This window comes from Hemiscyllium ocellatum, chromosome 10, assembly GCF_020745735.1.
Source record: "Hemiscyllium ocellatum isolate sHemOce1 chromosome 10, sHemOce1.pat.X.cur, whole genome shotgun sequence".
In the NCBI taxonomy this organism is placed as follows: Eukaryota; Metazoa; Chordata; class Chondrichthyes; order Orectolobiformes; family Hemiscylliidae; genus Hemiscyllium; species Hemiscyllium ocellatum.
This window is the reverse complement of record NC_083410.1, coordinates 1,283,238-1,297,698: the sequence shown is the minus strand read 5'-3', so window position 1 is coordinate 1,297,698 and position 14,461 is coordinate 1,283,238. Positions and strand designations below refer to the sequence as shown.

General features: G+C 48.0%; 1 protein-coding gene across 1 annotated transcript in view; it reads left to right on the top strand.

The window, feature by feature from the left end:
• Positions 1–14,461, top strand: part of adcy3a (adenylate cyclase 3a) — a 192,248-nt gene that overhangs the window by 49,563 nt on the left and 128,224 nt on the right. Inside the window, exons 6-9 of the mRNA XM_060830720.1 lie at positions 1,865–1,992; positions 4,173–4,331; positions 8,601–8,766; positions 13,279–13,398. Coding sequence (XP_060686703.1) covers positions 1,865–1,992; positions 4,173–4,331; positions 8,601–8,766; positions 13,279–13,398 — 573 coding nt within the window. The remainder of the gene's footprint in view (positions 1–1,864; positions 1,993–4,172; positions 4,332–8,600; positions 8,767–13,278; positions 13,399–14,461) is intronic.

Here is a 14,461-nt window from a genome sequence, read left to right as displayed (position 1 = left end):
TCCCCCCCGTGCACACTCTTCCCCCCCAGTGCACACTCTTCCCCCAGTGCACACTCTTCCCCCCCGTGCACACTCTTCCCCCCCGTGCACACTCTTCCCCCCCAGTGCACACTCTTCCCCCCGTGCACACTCTTCCCCCCCATGCACACTCTTCCCCCCGTGCACACTCTTCCCCCCCAGTGCACACTCTTCCCCCCCGTGCACACTCTTCCCCCCCGTGCACACTCTCCCCCCCCGTGCACACTCTTCCCCCCCATGCACACTCTTCCCCCTCATGCACACTCTTCCCCCCATGCACACTCTTCCCCCCCAGTGCACACTCTTCCCCCACTGTGCACACTCTTCCCCCCCCGTGCACACTCTTCCCCCTGTGCACAATCTTCCCCCCTGTGCACACTCTTCCCCCCGTCCACACTCTTCCTCCCCATGCACACTCTTCCCCCCATGCACACTCTTCCCCCCAGTGCACACTCTTCCCCCCCCAGTGCACACTCTTCCCCCCCGTGCACACTCTTCCCCCCCATGCACACTCTTCCCCCCCGTGCACACTCTTCCCCCCGTGCACACTCTTCCCCCCCGTGCACACTCTTCCCCCTCGTGCACACTCTTCCCCCCTGTGCACACTCTTCCCCCCCTGTGCACACTCTTCCCCCCCCGTGCACACTCTCCCCCCCTGTGCACACTCTTCCCCCCCATGCACACTCTTCCACCTCATGCACACTCTTCCCCCCCATGCACACTCTTCCCCCACTGTGCACACTCTTCCCCCCGCAGTGCACACTCTTCCCCCCCATGCACACTCTTCCCCCCTGTGCACACTCTTCTCCCCCATGCACACTCTTCCCCCTCATGCACACTCTTTCCCCCCATGCACACTCTTCCCCCCCAGTGCACACTCTTCCCCCACTGTGCACACTCTTCCCCCCCCGTGCACACTCTTCCCCCCCATGCACACTCTTCCCCTCTGTGCACACTCTTCCCCCCCTCATGCACACTCTTCCCCCCCATGCACACTCTTCCCCCCTGTGCACACTCTTCCCCCACTGTGCACACTCTTCCCCCCCCATGCACACTCTTCCCCCCTCGTGCATACTCTTCCCCCCAGTGCACACTCTTCCCCCCAGTGCACACTCTTTCCCCCCCATGCACACTCTTCCCCCCTGTGCACACTCTTCCCCCCCCAGTGCACACTCTTCCCCCCCATGCACACTCTTCCCCCCCATGCACACTCTTCCCCCCTGTGCACACTCTTCCCCCCCTCGTGCACACTCTTCCCCTCCCCGTGCACACTCTTCCCCCCCTCATGCACACTCTTCACCCCCTCGTGCACACTCTTCCCCTCCCCGTGCACACTCTTCCCCCCCTCGTGCATACTCTTCCCCCCACGTGCTCACTCTTCCCCCCCCTCGTGCATACTCTTCCCCCCCTACGTGCACACTCTTCCTCCCCCATGCACACTCTTCCCCCCCGTGCACATTCTTCTCCCCCGTGCACACTCTCTCCCTGTGCACACCCTCTCCCACCATGCACCCTCTCTCCCCCCATGCACACACTCACACTGTGCACCCTCTTCCCCATGCACACTCCCTCGTGCACACTGTCCCCGTGCACTCTCTCCCCGTGCACTCTCTCCCCATGCACACTCTCCCCATGCACATTCTCCCCGTGCACACACTCTCTCCCCGTGCACACTCTCTCCCCGTGCACACTCTCCCCCCGTGCACATCCTCTCACTGTTCACACTCTGTCTCACAGCTCATGGTGTGAGCTGGGATTTGATGAACACCCGATGACTGTGCCCCCTATCCATGGCCGAACCTCTCAGTGATTCACTGCCTCATAACAATCTCCTTCCTTTGCCCAGAAATATCATCAGTTACGGATCAAAATCCTGGGTGATTGTTACTACTGTATCTGTGGCTTACCAGACATTCGGGATGATCATGCAGCGTGTTCGATTCATATGGGCTTGGCTATGGTCGATGCCATCTCGTGAGTATAATGTGATTGGTTCTGGAACTCTCAGGGGCCCCAAAATACCAACTACCACCTCTCTGCCCACTCCACGAATGATTCAGTGTTCTGCTCAAGCTCCACAGTATTGTCGTCACAGTGTACAATATTCCAAGTTTTGTATTATCTGTAACCTTTGAAATTGTATCCTGCTCACTGAGATCTGGATCAGTGGATCTCCAGTATAAACCTTCTTCCAGCCCAAAGGGTATCCAGTGACTGTTGGTCTTTGTTTCCTGTCACTCAGCCAACACTGTATCCACATTATGACTGTCCCTTTTACACCATCCTGCCAAGTCTGTTGTGTGGCACTGTATCAAACACACGTACACCGCATCGTCAGCATTACTGTCATCAAGCCTTTCTGTTACCTCTTCAGAAAATTCCAGCAAGTTAGTGAAACTCAATCTTTCCTTTAGAAATTGTGCCGGCTCTCCCTCATTAAGCCGCATAACCCAGATTGGTCTGTGTGGTTAACAAATTTGACCAAATTATTGTTGGAAGTTTCCCCATCACTGAAATTAAACTGAAAACAAACATAGAAATTACTGGCCAAGTTCTGCAGGACTGGCAGCATCAGTGGAGAGAGAAACCGTGAACATTTCAACTCCAATATGCTTCTTGTTTAAAACTTCAGAACCCATTCCAAGGGGTCTTTGGATTTGAAATATTAACTCTATTTCTTTCTCCAGAGATGCTGCCAGATCTGCTGTGCATTGTGTCTGATCAGGATTTCTGGCATCCACACCATTTTGTTTTCAATTCTTTAAAGCCGAGGATGAAGTCCTTGTCAGCTTTTAATTGTCATAGTTTTCTCAGTACTCTGTCCTCTGATGCTAATCCTTTTACAGTCCTTACTCCCTTTCATCTCTTATACATTCATAGATTCACCAACACATACAGCATGGAATCAGACCCTTCGGTCCCATCGCTTCGTGTCAACCAGAATCCCAAACTAAACTAGTCCCATTGCCAGCTCCTGGCCCATATTCCTGCAAACGCATCCTATTCGTGTACTTTTCCAAGTGTCTTTTAAACATTATAGTTGTACCCACATCCACCACTTCACAATTATTCATGGGGATGCTTTTTATGTCTCTACAATGAATACATATGTAAAAATGTCTGTTCAGTCCATTTGCCATTTTCTTGTTGTCCATAATTAGTGGCCCAGGCTAATCCCCAGAGAGGCTTGGAATAACCTCATCATTGGGGAAACTCCCCTTTGAGCAGCTTCCTGACATTGAGAATCTTAACTGGGACACTGTATGAAGAGCAGAGTCATTTTCAGGGAGCTGTGCTTGTGTGTGTTTTCAGTGTTGGGTTAGGAGAGTGTGGGTGACAGGGACAGTCAGGCAGTGCTGACAGTGGGTGCTGAGTGGTATAGGGTTTGTGTTCTGAATGCTGGTAGTGGGTGTGGTTATGGGGTTCCAGATTCAGGGTGCTTCGTGTGCATGCTGGGTACCAGCTGTTGGATGTTGGCTGTCCTGAGTTTTTGTTGAGGTGATGAGTGCTATGTGTTGGGTATTGGTTGTTGCATTCAGTTTTGGCCGTAGGATGTTGGGAGCTGTCCCTGGATGCTAGTGTTTGCCTGTTTATTGTTGGGTGCTGGTTGTTAAATCTGAGTGTGAATGTTGGTTGTTGAATGATATTTGTGGGCATATGGTGTTGGATGTTGGGTATTGTAGTTGGTTTTTGGGTATTAATGCGGGTTTGGGTGCTGTTAGTTTAGTGTTGGGTGCTGCGTGTGCTTGATGGGAGCTGTTTGTTGGGTGCCTGGCAGGTTTGTTTGGGTGCTGTTGGGTGGTGGGTGAGTTTGTTGGGTGCTGGGTGGACTTGATGGGTGCTATTTGTTGGGTGCTGGGTAGGTTTGTTAGGTGCTATTTCTTGGGTGCTGGGTAGGTTTGTTGGGTGCTGGATGGGCTTATTTGATGCTGTTGGGTGTTGGGTACTGTTTATTGGGTGCTGGGTGGGCCTGTTGAGTTTGTTGGGTGCTGGGTGGGCCTGTTGAGTTTGTTGGGTGCTGGGTGGCCTTGATGAGTGCTGTTTATTGGGGGTTGATTGCAGTGTAGGCGTGGGAGCGGAGTGTATCAGAATTTTAGGGGGTCGGATCAGATCTACTTCCTCTTCCTGCTCTCTGACAGGTTTCTCTGTTGTAGGTACGTTCGAGAAAAGACAAAAACAGAGGTGAACATGCGGGTTGGCATTCACAGTGGCACTGTCCTCGGTGGTGTCCTGGGCCAGAAGAACTGGCAATATGACGTCTGGTCTACAGATGTTACATTGGCAAACAAGATGGAGGCTGGTGGTATCCCGGGGTAGGTGTTTGTTGACTGATCAGTGACGCTAAAAACTCATTGGAAACACTGAATACCCATTGGCTAGGACTCAATGGCAACACACTCACTCACCCCCACACACACCGACTCACTCCTACACACACCGACTCACCCACACACACACCGACTCACTCCTACACACACCGACTCACCCCCACACACACCGACTCACTCCTACACACACCGACTCACTCCCACACACACCGACTCACTCCCACACACACCGACTCACACCCATACACACCGACTCACTCCCACACACACCGACTCACCCACACACACACCGACTCACTCCTACACACACCGACTCACCCCCACACACACCGACTCACTCTTACACACACCGACTCACCCCCACACACACCGACTCACACCCACACACACCGACTCACTCCCACACACACCGACTCACCCCCACACACACCGACTCACCCCCACACACACCGACTCACTCCTACACACACCGACTCACCCCCACACACACCGACTCACCCCCACACACACCGACTCAACCCCACACACACTCACTGACTCCCACACACACCGACTCACTCCCACACACACCGACTCACTCCTCCACACACTGACTCACTCCTCCACACACCGACTCACCCCCACACACACCGACTCACCCCCACACACACTCACTCACTCGTCCACACACCGACTCACTCCTCCACACACCGACTCAATCCTACACACACCGACTCACCCCCACACACACCGACTCACTCCCACACACACTCACTCACTCGCGCACACACCGACTCACCCCCACACACACCAACTCACTCCCACACACACCGATTCACTCCCACACACACCGGCTCGCACCCACACACACCTACTCACCCCCACACACACCGACTCACCCCCACACACACCTACTCACACCCACACACACCGACTCACCCCCCCACACACCGACTCACTCCCACACACTGACTCACTCCTCCACACACCGACTCACCCCCACACACACCGACTCACCCCCACACACACTCACTCACTCGTCCACACACCGACTCACTCCTCCACACACCGACTCAATCCTACACACACCGACTCACCCCCACACACACCGACTCACTCCCACACACACTCACTCACTCGCGCACACACCGACTCACCCCCACACACACCAACTCACTCCCACACACACCGATTCACTCCCACACACACCGGCTCGCACCCACACACACCTACTCACCCCCACACACACCGACTCACCCCCACACACACCTACTCACAGCCACACACACCGACTCACCCCCCCACACACCGACTCACTCCCACACACCGACTCACTCCCACACACACCGGCTTGCACCCACACACACCGACTCAATCCTACACACACCGACTCACTCCTATACACACTGACTCACCCCCACACACACCGACTCACTCCCACACACACCGGCTTGCACCCACACACACCAGCTCGCACCCACACAGACCGACTCACTCCCACACACACCGACACACTCCCACACACACCTACTCACACCAACACACTCCCACACACACCGACTCACACCCACACACACCTACACACTCCCACACACACCGACTCACACCCACACACACCGACTCACTCCCACACACACCGACACACTCCCACACACACCGACTCACACCCACACACACCGACACACTCCCACACACACCGACTCACTCCCACACACACCGACCCACTCCCACACACACCGACACACACCGACTCACTCATTCTTGCACACGCTCAGACTCAGATAAAGACATTCGCTTACATTCGTACCCACACTCATTCACACACACATACTCTCACACATGCATTCACAACCACACTTATACACACGATTACTCTCTCCACTCACATATATACAGACACTTTCATGCTCTCGCACTCACTTGCCCTCAGGCCCGTACAAACACTGTATTTATATACACTTGTATAAATACACATGTACTCATGCACTGACTCTCTGTCTGTCTGTCTCTCTCTCTCTCCCCGTTTCCCCACACCCCCAACTCGTCTGATAAATGATATTTTAGACTTAGAAATTCATCCTGTACCGAAGAGGCCCTTTGGCCTATATAATCTGCAGTGACCTATCTGCAGTAGTCACACTTTCCAGCGTTTGGTCCATAGCTTTGAATATTCTGACTATTAATGCTCATCCAAGTATGTTTTAATGGTTTTGAGATTTTCCATCTCTGTTACCCTCCCAGGCAGTGCATTCCACATTCCCAGCATCCACTGGGTTCTTCCAAACACCCCCTCGAATCCTGCTTCCCTTCTCCATAAAGTTATGCCCCTTGTCATTGACCCCTGCATTTTATCCATTCTGTCTATACCTTTAATAATCTTCTATATCTCCGTCAGATCCCCTCTTAACTTGCCGTGCTGTAAAGAAGTTTGATTTGTTTTGGTTTTTACTCGTGGCCTTTTGTTGGAACAAGCATAAAATGCTGCAGATTTTGTTTTAAAAATAAAACAGAAGTTTATGAATGAAGCAATGAAAATGAAATAAAATAAACTAAACCATTTTGCTATAACCCAAATTCAGATTTTAAAACCCACGTAAAAGTATAATCCCATTCATCACAAAGCGTTCCTTTTAAATTGAAGCACAAAACAACAACTTTAGTATAGGACACCTTCTCTAGTTCCCCAAAATACCATTGTACATGCCCACATCAGATTCCCCAACTCTAACACCTCATTAGATTTATGTCACTTCTGATTTCAGCCTATAAACGGGAACTGCAGAAAACTGCTTCCTAGAGCTATTAGACACCTGATTGTATATTCACTCAGTTTCAAGCAATCTCTGCAAGGTTTTATTCCAACACTTCTGGTCTTCTCTCTTCTGTCTGATATTAACTCTTTATGCCAGAATGGCTCAGAGCAGTCTAAGGTAAACAGAAAGTGCACTAAAGCACAATGAGTCTAATGCTGGGTTTAAAAAAAACTGTTTTTGAAGATATTGCCCTGGCTACAGAAATACTTGCAAGTTTATTTAATTTCAGACTGTGCGTTAAAAGCGTGCTTTTTGCACCAGCCATGACATGGGCGTGGGTCTCACTGGTTCCTGTAGTATTTATTGTCCATCTCTAGTTGCCCCTTGGTTGCTGCTTTCTTGAACATCTGCTGTCCATGTGGGAGATGCCGTTACACCCTGTAACACACTGAAAGTACAATATGTTTCCAAGTCAGCATGGTGAGTGGCTTGAAGGAGAACGTGCAAATGCTCGTCTTCCCAAGTATCTCCTGCCCTTGTCTTTCCGGATGGTCATGGTCATAGGTTTGGAAGGAAACGAAAACTGGAAGTTCAAAAGAAGGGTCACTCGACCCGAAACGTTAATTCTGTTTTCCTTCCCCACACGCTGCCAGAGCTTTTGAAATTTTCCAGCAATTTCTGTTTTTGTTTCTGATTTCTATAGTTCTTTGGTTTCTATTTAGTAAAGGTTTGGAAGGTGGTATCTAATTTAGAAATCAACAGCTCAAATATACAAGATAGAATATTAAAATATATACACATCACATAGTCTGCATCACAATATACACACATTGCCATATACACATGCATATGCTCATTCAGGCACATACACTCACCCACACATACATATTCCCTCAGCACTGACCCTCCGACAGTGCAGCACTCCCTCTGTTCTGACCCTCTGACAGCGCAGCACTCCCTCAGTACTGACCCTCCGACAGTGCAGCACTCCCTCTGTTCTGACCCTCTGAGAGTGCGGCACTCCCTCAGTACTGACCCTCCGACAGTGCAGCACTCCCTCAGTACTGACCCTCTGACAGTGCAGCACTCCCTCCGTACTGACCCTCAGACAGTGTGGCATTCCCTCAGCACTGACCGTCTGACTATGCAGCACTCCCTCAGCACTGACCCTTGGACAGTGTGGCACTCCCTCAGCACTGACCGTCCGACAGTGCAGCACTCCCTCAGCATTGACCCTCTAACAATGCAGCACTCCCTCAGTACTGACCCTTGGACAGTGTGGCACTCCCTCAGCACTGACCCTCTGACGATGCAGCACTCCGTCAGAATGGCCCATTGACAGTGCCTGCTCCCTCAGTACTGACCCATTGATGGTGCAGCACTCCCTGAGGCTGCTAATCACAGTTCGATTCAAGCTTTCTCTAGCCCTTTGCCTCCACAAGATGTAAGAATAATTGTGCTCATATCCAGTTAGAGCCCGATGGTTAAAGGTGAATTTGTTCCTGGTCTGCTTTGTCCACAGGAGAGTGCACATTTCAGAAAGCACCTGTAACTGCCTGAATGGAGAGTTTGAGCTTGAACCAGGAGAAGGGGAGAAGAGGAATGAGTATTTACGGGAGAAAGGGATCACGACATACCTGGTGGTTGTGGCAAAATCTGCGGCTGTCAAGAATGGGATCAATGGAGTGGTGAATCTGGGGGGACTGGAGAGTTTCATGGAAACATAGAAAATACCAGCAGCAGCAGGCCATTCTGCTGTTCCTGCATTTGCTGTTTGATTCTGTTGTGGTTCTGTTTGCCGAGCTGGAAGTTTTTGCTGCAAACGTATTAATACCGGAAGAAACATCAAAGCAGCGCTTCACAGGAGGCTCCAATAGCACTGATGATGTTCCCTGGCCAGGGAACGAAACGTTTGCAGCAAAAACTTCCAGCTCGGCAAACAGAACCACAACAATTTTTCCTACTACTGACATCAGGCTGACTGGTCTATAACGCCTCCCTTTTTAAATAGAGGGATTACATTAGCTCCCATCCAGTCTGTAGGATTTGTTCCACAGTCTGTAGAATCTTGTAAGGGCAGCAGTATCTGAGGGGCAGGAAAGTCGACTTTTCGGACAAAAACCCTTCATCAGGTTTTTGCCAAAACATCACCTCTCCTGCTCCTCAGATGCTGCCTGACCTGCTGTGCTTTTCCAGCAGGATACTCTCAACTTTAATCTCCAGCATCTGCAGTCCTCACCTTCACCTATAGAATCTTATAAGATGACCACCAAGGCATCCACTATCTCTAAGGCTGCTGTGGGATGTAGACTATCATGCCCTGGGAGTTTATCAGCCTTTAATGCAGCCAATTTCCCCAACACCATTTCCTTGCTAATACTGATCTCCCTCAGTTCCTCGCGATCCCTCAACATTGGGTTCTGCGACATTCCTGAGATGTTACTTATGTCATCCTTTCTGAACACAGAACCAAATTAGGTGTTTAGTTAGTTGTCATTTCTCATTATGAATTCCCCTTTCTGACTGTAAGGAACCTACACTTGTCTTCATCAGTCTCTTCAAATACCTATAGATACTTTTTCAGTCAATATATATGTTCCATAAATTGCAAGCTCACTCTCATACTCTATTTTCCGCTTCCTAATCAATCCTTTCTCATCCTTTGCCGAATTCTAAACTGCTCCCTCTACTCAGGTCTGTTGTTTTTATTCTGGCCAGTTTAAATACTTTCCCTGTGATTTAATTTTGATTCCTCTTTTATCTCTAATTTCCTTTGGACACTTGGCTTGTCATCTTTCCCATTTTACTTTTGTTGCAGACAGGAATGAGCAATTGTTGCAGTTCATGCATGTGGTTTAGTGGGAGGTTATCACCTTGTGGTATTATCACGAGACCATTAATCTAATGATCCAGCTCATGTTCTGGGACCTGGGTTCAAATCCTGTCATTAGCAGATGGTAGAATTTGAATTCATTTTAAAAGTGGAATTAACACAACTAATAATGACCATGAAACCATTGCTGATTGTCAAGAAAAAGACCCATCTGTCCACTCACATCCTTTTAGAGACGGAAATCTGCCATCCTCATCTGGTCTGGCTCCATGTGACTCCAGACTCGCAGCAATGTGGTTCACCCTGACCTGCTCTCTGGGCAATTAGGGATGGGCAATAAATGCCCACATCCTGTGAATGAGCAAAAAAGAAATGTTTGCTGTTGCTTTTCCACCGTCGCCCCTTTCAGTAATGTTCCCCAATCCAGCATAGCCAACTCGCACCTGTACCACTGGGCAGGTCGTTCTTGTACAACCCCACGCCATAGAAAAATAGTGCTTTAGAAACAGCACTTAAAGTGTTGGTGATGTAATCATCTTACAGCCAACACACATTTTAAAAGTTCACACTTTAGAAACAATGTCCTCAATTCGTCAATCATGTTATGGCGAACTCATGTTAACAAAACATGCGTTATAGCAGAACAACCTGTAATTTCTTCTATTTAAATTCAGGACCCTAGTCTCAGAATCAATTCTCTCACTCTCCACTTTGATGAGGAATTCTATCATATTCTGGTTGCTCATCCCCAGGGGGCCTCACCCAACTAGATTGCTAATTATTCCTTTCTTATTATACAAGACAGTCTAAAATGGCCTGTTCTCTAGTCGGTTCCTCAATGCATTGGTCCAAAGAATGACCCTGTGTACATTCCAGGAATTCCTCCTCGCTAGTTTTGTTACTGATTTGATTTGCCCAATCCATATGCAGATTATAATCACACAAAATTGCAAAATTAATTTCCTATTTATTGCTATTCCCAACATCACCCCTACAGTTTGGGGGTCAGTATACAACTCCACTGAAGTATTTTGCCTCTTGATATTTCTCAGCTGTGCCCATTCTGATACCACATTGTTGAAGATAATATCCTTAATATCCATCCTCACTAGTTTGTTAGTTTCCTTTTAACTGGGAATGCTGTCCAACCATGTTTTCCTTTTTATCTGTTGTTCTGAATGTTCATTCCCATCCCCCATCACTCATGATTCTGTACGTTTGACTATTTCATACCTGTTTTCATCGATTTACATGATTAGTTCATCCATTTTATTATGAATACTCCATGTGTTAAAGCACAAAGCATTAAGGCTTGTCTTTTTCACATTATTTGTCCCATTTACATTGTCTTTTAGTGTCCCTGTTTGGTTCTGGTCATTGACTTCCCACCTATCTTATTCCCCTTTCTGTATTTTATTTGTGTCCTTGATTCTCCTTCCTCTGGTACATTGCATAGGTTCCCATTAACCTGCCATTTTGGATTAATTCATCCCCAAACACTCTTGCTAATTCTCTTCCAAGGCACTCAGTCCTGCTCCAAATGTAAATTGTCCAGTTTGTATTCTATGCCCTTATTAATAAACCTGAGATCCCTGCATGCTTTATTAACTGCTCTCTCTACCTGTCCTGCCATCTTCAATGGTTTGTGCTGAGAGAGTGCCACACTGTCCGAGGGTCAGTGCTGAGGGAGTGCCACATATCCACAAATCTGCTCCCGTGGCTACTTTAAAATTGTATATTGACTTTCAGTGTTCTTCTGCCCAAAATGTATCACCTCACACTTCTCTGCATTGGACCTCATCTGCCACCTTTTTGCCGACTCCACCAACTTATAAATGTCCTTTTGAAGTTCCACACTGTCCTCCTCACAATTTGCAATTCTTCAAGTTTAATGTCAGTCTTTAAACATTAAAATTGTCTCCTGCACACGAAGATCCAGATCATTAATGTATATCAGGACAAACAAGGCTCCCAATACCAACCCCTAGAATTTACACTAGAAACCTATGTTCCCTATTTCCCACCACACATCCTGTGGTGCTACTGTCCCTCTTATGTCACTACCTATAACTTTTCTCGCCAGTCTGTTGCGTGGTGCTGTATCAATCACTTTCTGGAAATCTATGTACAGCACATAAGCAGTGTCACCTTAATCAAGCCTTTTCTGTTACCTCTTCAAAACCTCCAGCAAGTTAGATAAACACAATGTCCCCTTCAAATATCTACACTGACTCTTGCTAATCAGTTCACCTTTTTCGATGCGATGACAGTTCTATTTTAAGTCCACAATCAAAAATACAGAAAACTAAAAAGATACTGTCTTTACAGTGTAGAAGGAGACCCTGCTCCCTCAGTTTTCTTAAAATTAATTCACAGAATTAGGGCATCGTAGGCGAGGCAGCATTGATTGCCAATCGCTAATTGCCCAGAGGGCAGTTAAGAGTCATCCACATTGCTGTGGGTCTGGAGTCACATGTAGGCCAGACCAGGTGAGAATGTTAGTTTCTTTCCCTGAAGAACATTAGTGATTCAGATTGGTTTCCCCAACAATCAACAACGAATTCATGGTCAGCGTTAGATTCTTAATTCCAGATTTTCTTTGATTGAAGTCAACTTCCACCATCTGCCATGACAGGATTCGAACCCAGATCCGCAGGTTGTTATCTGGGTCTCTGGATTAACAGTCCATCAATAATACAGGAGACCATCACCTCCTCAGTTTTGCAGCATTTTCCAGTCTCTCCTCATTTAAATAAGATTCTGCTTTCCTATTCCTCATGCCAAAATGACTTGTCATATTTTCCAGTGATCTCTCCCTGATTTGATTTGTGACTTCTCTCTTTTACCTGAGCTGAACAAATGATCTCTCTCTCTCTTTGTCCCTGTTTCTGTAAACTTCTCCCTCTGTCCATCTTTGTCTCTCTTTCTCCATTTCCTTGTTTTCTCTCTTTCTGTTTCTTTCAGTCTATCTGTCTCTCCCTCTGTGTCTCTCTCTATCTCTCGTCTCTCTCTGTCTGTCTATATTTCTTTGTCTCTCTGTTTTCTTTTCTTCTGTTAGAAGTACTTCTACACACAAAGATTTGGAACTCTCTTCTACAAACGGCATGTGATGCTAGATCAGTTGGTAATCTTTGTTAAGCAAAGATATGAAGGAATATAGGCCAAAGGCAGGTACGTGGAGTTAGGTCATTGTTCAGCCATGATCTCATTGAATGGCAGAACAGGGTCAAGGGGCTGATTGGCCTACTCCTGTTCCTCTATCTCTCTCACTCTCTCTGTCTCTTTGTCTTTTTGATTTAACCAGCAATCTCTCTCTATCTCTCTTTCTCTCTCTCATCTGTTTACCAGATAATCTGCTCTTTTTCAGAAGTTGTCTCTCACATCATCCAATGGAAACTCACCCTTGTTGATCAACACCACAGACTGTAATGGCAGTCTCCATACCAACTGCACCACACCTGATGACCCAGAGGAGCTTGACACACGGGTGAGTGAGTGACACAGCCTGCCATTGAGCACAATGGGAGCAAATAGGATCCCTGGAACCTTCAATATCCATTCCACATTGTGTCCTTCCTGCAGCAAGGTGATCCTAAAATGTGTCTCGTGATACCTGCTAACTCTGTGTCTAGCTGCTTGGTCTGCAAAACTTGACTGAAGACAGCAATATCCCCAGGTTTACCATACCTTTGACATCCAAGTCCCAGTCGGTCACAACAGCGAGCTGTTCCTGTTAGAGTCATTGTTGAAGGTGGTAGATATGGTCAAAGAGAGTGGTGCTGGAAAAGCACAGCTGATCAGGCAGCATCTGAAGAGCTGGAGAATCGACATTTTGAGCATAAGCCCTTCATCAGGATATGGTGCCAATTAAGAAAGCTGCTGTATTCTGGATGGTGTTGTCCTTGAGTTTTGTCAGAGCTGGACCCATCACAGAGGAGACAGGTTATTCCATCATAGTCCAGACTTGTGTTTTGTAGATGGTGGATAGGCATAGGGCAGTCGGAAGGTTTTCCTCTGATCTATTCTTGTTGCCACTGTATTTAATGGATAGTCCAGTTCAGTTTCTGGTCAGTGGTAACCCTCGGGGTATCGTGATTCAGTGATGGTAATGCCATTGAATGACCAGGAGGTTAGATCATGACTTATTGGAGAAAGTCATTGCCTGGCATTTGTGTGGCATGAATAGTACTCGCCATTTATGAGCCCAAGCCTGGATATCATCCAGGTTGTGTTACACTTGAACACTGACTGCTTCAGTATCTGAGGAGTTGTAAATGGACCTGAACAATGTGCAGTCATCAGCGAACATCCCCATTTCAATCTTTAAGGTGGAGGGAAGCTCATTGATGAGGCAGCTGTAGATGGTTGGGCCTGAGGAACTCCTGCAGAGATGTCCTGGAGCTAAGATGAATGACCCTCCAACAACTATGATTGCAGGCATCTGGATGGGTATATGAATAGGAAGGGTTTGGAGGGATATGGGCCAGGTGCCGGCAGGTGGGACTAGATTGGGTTGGGATATCTGGTCAGCATGGACCGAAGGGTCTGTT